Consider the following 8,330-nt stretch of genomic DNA (forward strand, 5'->3'; position numbering starts at 1 on the left):
AATACTATCACCCACAGTAGATGAGGCAAACCCAAATGCTGCTATGTGAGGACAGACTATGATCTTTCTGGAGAACCGGAGGCGTTATACACAAACCCTCGGCCCAACAATCCACCTCTGGGAACTACTGCAAACACCTAAAGGCCCACAGTGATTGGCTATTGGCTAACCGGAAAACAGCCTTCAAAAAAACCAAGAAACCACCCTGTCTCACCAGGGGAGCCTAGTTAAGGAAGGCTTCCCCAATCCACACACTGGGTTGCTGAGCGGCCGCCACACAGATGGTCAAGGGTGTGCTCACTGACCAGAGGGAAGGCCACAGGACAGCATGGGGAGAAGGCAGGAAACCAAACAGGCCACACGGTGTGACTCCATTTGTATACATAATACCAGCTTCTGTTCCTTCTGCTTATCTGTATTTTCCAATTTTCCTCCTTCTCTTTTTCTTTTCTTTAAACTCTTCTTACCAAAAACAGCTACTGCTTGTAATTAAATACATGTACACCATTCATGTCAATGAGCCTCCTCAAATCAATGATCTGGAAAGTCTGTGCCTTCTCCAGCTCCTCCAGGACTAGAGACAATAACAGGCAAAGCAACATAGAGAAAAAATGGGAGGGCGAGAAATCACAAAGCAGAGCTACAATGTGAACCAGGAAAGCCTTTAGCATTTGTAAGTGGCATTAGCCCAACAGACAGGACTGCCATGAGTCCCCAGCAGACTCGGTGCCCGCAGGCCTCACCTGTGAACACACAGGGAAATGGTACAGTGCAGCCAAGTGCCAGCTCTGCTTTTGCTGGGCACTTGGACCACTACCGTGCTCTGCTCAGCTTTGGGATCTGAGTATGGATGGATTGCAAGACACTCCTATCGAGAATAACCAGACAAAGAAGGAGCCAGGACTAAGGAGGAAAGAAAGAGCAGAAGTAGAGATGTGGGCATGGGAGCTTTGAGAGACAGAAGAAAGTGGTGTCCTCCTAGAGTTCCATAGGAGGAGAAAACAGAGCCTGGTCACAAAGTTCCACAGGTACCACACTGCCCCCCTGCAAGGCACACGAAGGCTGTGCAATCTGTGAGCAGGGAGGGCCCGGGTAGTCCCAACACAGCACAGCAAGCAGCTGACTGAAGAGCTGCTAGATAGCCTGCAGGCTCCTGCCCCACACAAACAAGAACATGGTCTCTCTGGGACCACAGATGCCACAGACACCCAGAGAGAAAGCCAAGGAGGCCCTGAGCATTTGACGATGCTGGCTCTCAGCAGGCATTCTGCTGCAGTAAAGCTCACCGCTCTAGCTGCACTACGCCACTGTTCCCACAGAGGGAAGGCCTAGGAAGTCCCAAGGGAACAAGAGGTGGTCAGCAGGCATCAACCCCAAGCACCCTGCCTCCTCATCTCAAGTGGATTAAGTGCCGCTGGGAGTTGATACCACATGCTGCTTTTACTTTGGGGTTTCAATGAGCATCAGGTCAATCAGGGCAGGCTCTCCCAGACAGCACAGCCATTCAGTCCCCCAGGCCTGTTTTCCATGAGAGAGGAGTGCAAAGAACTAAACCAGGTGGCTGGGGAAAAGGAAGGCAGAACACAAGCCTGTCCACCTCAAGGTGGCACCCAAGCTGCTGGAAAAGCTTCCAAGAGGAGCCTAAACACCCTTGGAAGAAGAAGCTGTGAGGGTCCAAAGGTGCCCCACAAGGACTCACATTCTGCTGTGAAAACTGCGGCAACGGACAAAACAAGTGCTCTGTCCACCAGCGGACGCACACAAGAACATTCACAGCAGTGAATGCAAAACCTCAACTCTGGAAACGACCCAGTGTACAGGCACAGAATGGTCAAATTGTGTACACACATAACAGATGACAGGGCAATAAAAAGGCCCTGGCGACTGCCTGGGTGCGCTCATGGACAGGAAGACCACGGTCACAGAAGCCAGGCTACGAAGGGTACATACCGCCATCTGATGCCACATAGAGGAGGCCTGACAACAAGCAGAGCTCATCTCTGGTGAGTGACAAAAGGGAGAAATCAAGATCACCTCCGGGGTGGTAATGACTGGAATGGGACCCAAAGCAGCATGCCTTTTGGAGCTCTAGAAACAATCTGCATCTTGATTTATTTTATGTATACACACTGTGCACTGTGTGTGTGTTCTACTTCAATTAAAGAGCTTTAAAAAGTTGTGAAGAACCAGAGGTGGACAATCGTGAGCAGGGCCTAGTGCTTCTCAAAATACTCCATGTTATTTGTCTTTAAAAAAGGGAAGGAAAAGGGGAGCCTGGGTGGCTCAGTCAGTTAAGCATCTGACTTCGGCTCAGATCATGATCTCACAGTTTGTGGGTTCAAGCCCCGCATCGGGCTCTGTGCTGACAGCCCAGAGCCTGGAGCCTGCTTCAGATTCTGTGTCTCTCACTCTGCCCCTTCCTGGCTTGCACTCTGTTTGTCTCTCTCAAAAATAAATAAACACTTAAAAAAGGGGGCAGGGGAGGAGCCTCTGCCAGTCAGTCTTCCAGGCTTAGAATGATGGCAAGTGCTCATCAGCATGTTTCTCCTAAAAAGAATAGCAGCTCAGCCACATACAGAGCACCTTCACACACCAGACCAGCCTGCAGCAAACACAGTCAGCTCACAGAGCCCTGGGCTCCCACTGCACTCAGCCCTGCTCTGAGCACTCCTGGAGAGCCTCTTTCCACTCTGGCCTCAGAGGACACCCAGAAGATGCTAACTCCCAGAACACCTAATCAGTGCCTGCCTCAGGACCAGCCCATGCAAGGGACAGAGGTGTTCTCTGCAGAGCAGATGTCAAGGCTGGAGCAAAGGAGCTTAAGCAATTAGAGGGCAGACTGGGGCTCCATCTGGCAGAGACCTTCCCAGTAGCCCTGCTGCTCTGCAAAGGAAGAGACTGCCTCCAGGGACAGTGAGGTCCCAGCACCAGAAGGAGTCAAGCGGCAGCTGCTAGGCTCTCTGTCAGCAAGTTATAGAAAGAGGTTCTGGCACAGGATGGGACAATGCAAGGATGAAATGAGATAACCAAAGGAAAAACCACTCAGAGAACATGCCACCTATTACTACAATGCTCTTGATAAATCTCATTTGAGTAAGAAAGACACACGCAATAAACCAGGAATGCAAAGTCATCTCCCTTTCCTGATAGTCAGGCAGAAAGCCCTTCAGTGTTAACCTGGCCTCCAACTTACCCAAGCTGTCCTCCCTCCTCTGTCCCAAAACCACAAGCACGTGGGAGAAAGCCATCAAAGCCTGACTCACTTGTGTAATCACTGAGGGTGTACAGGACAGTGATGAGGTTGTCCAAGCAGGGCCAGTGGTCAGGATTGCACCGAAGCCCTTCCTCAAAAGCGTGGCGAGCCAGGGGGACCCGGATGAGCCTCAGGGCCACGTGTCCAATTTTATACCAGAGGTTGACATCCGTGGAGTCCAGCATGACTGCCTAGAAGGAGCACAAACAGAGGGTATTCACATTCAGTCAGCTCTCTTGCTGAACAGGCACCCAGTGGTGATGGGAGGAACATAGTACTGGCCCAGCCACTCAAACTACCCAGAAAAAATGGCAAATACAAGGTACATGAATCAAATGATCAAATTCACAACATTTTCTTGACATACTTTGTCTCTCTGAACATCTGTATTCCTTACATAACTGATAGATAAAAGAAGTGAAAGTACCATTAAAATAGGTGGTCTGTGGGGTATTTCTATTAGATTGAAAATTTTTAATGTAATTTAAAAAACAATTTTTTTTAACGTTTATTTATTTTTGAGACAGAGAGAGACAGAGCATGAATGGGGGAGGGGCAGAGAGAGAGGGAGACACAGAATCGGAAGCAGGCTCCAGGCTCTGAGCCATCAGCCCAGAGCCCGACACGGGGCTCGAACTCACGGACCGCGAGATCGTGACCTGAGCTGAAGTCGGACACTTAACCGACTGAGCCACCCAGGCGCCCCATAAAATTTTTAATTTAATTTTAAATTGTGGGATCCTAGAACGATTATAGGCTAGAGACAGACCTCAGTTCACATCCCTGTTTCTACACTGACTAGCAGAGTGATCCCGAGCCTCAGACCCCTCATCACTAAAATGAAGATGAAGACACCTTCCTGCAAGATGGTGCAGGGTTAGCACATGCATGGAGAGCAGTTCGCATGGTGTAGAGCACATCAGGGGTACCCACCGAGATGGTGACGGTAACACAGAAATCATGGCGATACGGCAATGAGCAGGAGCAGGGTACCAGGGGGCAGGCTGTGCTCTCATAACTTGTATATGTACCAATTCATTTAATTTTCATAACCACCCTCCTTCTTACTATGCCCACCATCCTGGTATGGACCTGGAGGCCCAGAGAGGGTACGCACACACACCTGAGTGGCAGAGGACGAATGCACATGCGGGCCCCTGCTCTCTCTGAACTCCCTGTTACCACCCGCTGATGAAGGTCTCAGGCACCACAGCTCAGCAATGTGCCACTACAAGTTCTTCTCTTTAGCCAATAAGACCACAACCTCACCCCCTCCACCGAGAGCTTTCAAAAACCCTGAGGGAGCTGAGCGCTGCCAAAACCACACCTCCAAGTAGAATTCCATGGCTGTCTCCAGGTCTTCTCGCTGGGCTGCCAGCTGGGCCAGGTTCTTATATGTGGAATATTTCAGCATCAGCCCAGGGTGCTTCAACCCTTCTTTCTCATCACCAGACGAAACTGCCTATAAACAAAAACAGAGACACCTAGAAGGGACACCTAGGCCTTGAAGCCTCGGCAGGCAGTCAGCAGGATACCTGACTTCCGGGCTGGTCTCTGCCGCAGGCCCTTGGCCCAGGCCGGTGGCACCGTCCATTGGAAAATGAAAGCACTACGCTAGATGTTCTTGGGGGACCCCTCCAGCTCCAAGCAGACAGAGAAGAAAAGTCAGACCACCACAAGGCAGTTTCCAGATAGTCTGGGAACGAAAAGAGACAGGGGGAACCCTCCCTATCGCTACAGCCATGCCTGAAAGGTCAAGCCTGGAGCCTACAGCTCCCCCACATCACCAAGCCTGCAGAGGGGGAACAGGGCATGAGGAAGCCACCTAGGGGCAGCAGCAGGATCTGGAGGTGCCTAGGCAGCCAACTTACACATCTCTACACATTCCGCAGCAGGAAGACTATTGGATTAGGAGTCAGGAAGCTAAGCTCCCACCTCTGTAATCATCACATGACTGTGGATAAGTTACCTTAACTAAAAAGTTAGTGCCCCAAGGGACTCTGATTTATAACAGTAAATCCTACCCTAAGTATCAAAAGTGCAAACGAGACAGGAGAACGTAAAGATTGTAAACGTGCTTTATATAGAAAGTTACTTCACTACAGCTTTTATGAAAACTCTTTGAAAATGCTACAACTTCTAAGACATCCCTGATGAGGCAACCTACTGCTCTAACCATGGGACAAGGAGTAAAACATTTTCTAACAGAAAAGCTCGGTGGCGCAAAGAAATTCTTTCCAGGGGCAGGTCCAAGTCCCAGCCTTGTCCTGGGACAGGTCACCCCCACACATCATTCCTCATGGTCAGGACAGATAAGATCCGAGGACACGCACACTTTAGGACACACCCCTTGACTAATCCCAAGAAATCTACCCTAGTGTCTTAAGGAATTGCAACAAGAAGACTGAAAGGCTCAAATCAGGCTTCATTCACGATCTTCTCCTGTCGTCTGGCTTATGCTGCAGAAAGATTCCCAACGACAGGGTGACCAAGGCTGGACACCAGGTACCTTCGCCCTCCAGGTACAGAACTGTTCAAAAGCCCTTTTACAGAAGCTGTGTGAGTCCACCCTGGAGACTAGATAGTAAGTGGTACATCCAGACACAACAGAAGCTCTTGTCACTAACCTCTACTTAACCAGCTGGACTCAGCACCATTCTCCATCCTCCGTGACATGCAGGCTGATGCCACAGGAGACAAAGAGCTCGCCCCAACAAGCCTCCACCAGCATGTATACCAACTAAGCTGTCCACTTCTTAGGATTCAGCTGTGTTCCATGACCTGTTTATGCCAAGTGTTTGTGCTACTATAACTACATAATTTAGTTTTTAGGTACACCAATGCCTGATGAATGTGAAAACAAACTTTTCTGTATATTTTCTGTACTTTTTGATTGTTTATGGTGACCACCTTTTACTTTTATAAGTCAGGGAGGAGAGTGCTACAGCAGTCATTTAAGACTGAAATTGATATACAGAGAGGTGGACACAGCTATGGCTACAAGGCCGACATCTGGCCAGCACCCTTCCGACTCGGTGCTGTGCTCACCTGCTCACACCTCTGAGGCCCACTCTTCTGTGGTCTGAAGGAAGATCCACTCCTGAAACATATCCAGTCCCTGGCCCATGGCAGAAGTTCGGTAAAGGAGAATAAAGTCATTTTCATCTCTGGGCCCTCACTCACTTTCTACTAAAGGGGGAGGTGTGGATCGCAATTCCCATGGCCCTAATTCTAAGACGCTATAACCAGCACTAAAGAATCCTGACAAGCTATCCAATTAGGAACATGAACAGATACCTTGAGTAAGAGAAGGGATAGACTCCTCATACTGACAATTAGAACTCAGTTAGCATTTTGCCTCATTAGTGGTAGAAACTATCCAGGGGTAGGGACTTGAGACACAAGTGTTTGTCTTCCTAGAGGTATAGGAGACTGCTCAACTGAAGGACTGTGTTCTAGAAAATGTCCATGGATAGCGTCTGTCTGCTTCCTTATTGCATGTCTCTGTGTTTGGTGTTTGGCTACTTGAAAACAAAACCTTTCCTCCTAATGAAATATAATTCTTCTTAAATCAATTTTAAGTTGAGACTCATTTTCAAACCTCTAGGCAACATCTCCATGACCCAGTCAACTCAGGTTGAACTCACTCATCACTAGCATGGCCCCAAGGCTGGATCCAGGTCCTGCCCTGCCTGTCCCTCTCTGCCCATACCCTGTGTCCTCAGCATGCCTCTGTGTTGTTTTTCCAGCCCTTTCTCCAACTGTTTTTCAAATGCCCACAGAGCATCTACACAGGCTTTCTGAGCTCATGGGCTATCACCCAAACGGCATTTGCCAAAATGTGTTGCCAACAGGATCATTAAGTCTCAGGAAACCATAGGTTCCAATCCTGGTTCTAATGCTTCACTAATTGGATGGCTTTGAGCTATCAACACTTCACTAAGCCTCCATTTCCACAACTGTAAAACGAGGACAATAGCCCCCACCAACTTGGCAGAGAAGTTGTAAAGAAAATGTAATAAAATAGCCGACAAAGAGTTCTTACTATGCACCAAAAACCACTCTATATGCTTCACTGAATTCACTCAACCTTCAGGGAATTCACAGCAATCCAACGAGGCTGACACTCTACAGGTGGGAAAGCTGAGGGGCAGAGAGGGGAGGTAACATGTCCAAGGTTGCCCAGCCAAGAAGTGGGAGGGCAGAGGGCAAGCCCGCCACCTGGTCTATGGTGCCTCACCTCTCGCAGCAGGCGCGCCTCCAGGAGCTCATGGTAGGCCTTGGCTGACTCCTCAAACCGGTCATGTTTCTGGAGGTCCAGGGCCTTGTGATACAAGGCAAAAGCCTCTGCTTCCTGGGAACCAAGATAAGAGATATTCTCACACAGTATAAAGGTTTGTCATTTTTTAAGCCAAAAGTGTGTGTAAGGGAGACTGCAGTCAAGGCCATGTTAACTGACAGCTATAACCTCTGTAGTGGAAACAATTCTAATACTCCAACCTCCCAGGAGCTCATTACTATGAGAAGAACCCCTCAGGAGTCCCCCAAGGAGACAGGAGCAACACAGGCTCAACTGAGTCTAAGCAATAGCAAAAAACACTGGCCCAGGGACACAGGGTCACAGCAGCAGCAAGGTTATAAACTCAGCTGGACCTTTCTGGGTGAAGCTGGGAGAGTGGCCTCACCAGCCATAATAACCCAGTGATTCCTAGAGAATATGGATGGTTTCCATTGTTTTCCCCCTGCCACTCTGCCCTAGCCTCATCATTGTCCAGGAAGGGCGACAACCTCCTCCAGGACAGAGGGGGCACTGGGCAGGCTGGGCCCACTGACATCCCTTGAGGACCAGGGATAGAGGACTAGCAGGCTTTTGAAAGGGCTCCAGACTGCCTTGGTTTCTCCTGTGAAAGAGGCGGCACATGTTTATTCCAGGGAAACCCAAGGCAGGAAGAAGAAGCTAACCACTGCTATACTAAGGCAGGACACCGGTGGAGAGATGGATGGATGGACAGATGAATGAATGGATGGATGGATGGGAGGATGGGAGGATGGGAGGATGGGAGGATGGGAGGATGGG

The 8,330-nt window shown here is 49.4% G+C and overlaps 1 protein-coding gene across 3 annotated transcripts in view; it reads right to left on the minus strand.

The window, feature by feature from the left end:
• CABIN1 (calcineurin binding protein 1) overlaps positions 1 to 8,330 on the minus strand; it is a 154,341-nt gene that overhangs the window by 129,583 nt on the left and 16,428 nt on the right. For all 3 annotated transcript variants that reach the window (XM_049619133.1, XM_049619132.1, XM_049619131.1), the window contains exons 4-6: positions 7,494 to 7,607; positions 4,581 to 4,715; positions 3,264 to 3,444 (exon numbers count right to left, since the gene is read on the minus strand). In XM_049619133.1, coding sequence (XP_049475090.1) covers positions 3,264 to 3,444; positions 4,581 to 4,715; positions 7,494 to 7,607 — 430 coding nt within the window. The remainder of the gene's footprint in view (positions 1 to 3,263; positions 3,445 to 4,580; positions 4,716 to 7,493; positions 7,608 to 8,330) is intronic.

Source organism: Panthera uncia, assembly GCF_023721935.1.
Source record: "Panthera uncia isolate 11264 chromosome D3 unlocalized genomic scaffold, Puncia_PCG_1.0 HiC_scaffold_8, whole genome shotgun sequence".
In the NCBI taxonomy this organism is placed as follows: domain Eukaryota; kingdom Metazoa; phylum Chordata; class Mammalia; order Carnivora; family Felidae; genus Panthera; species Panthera uncia.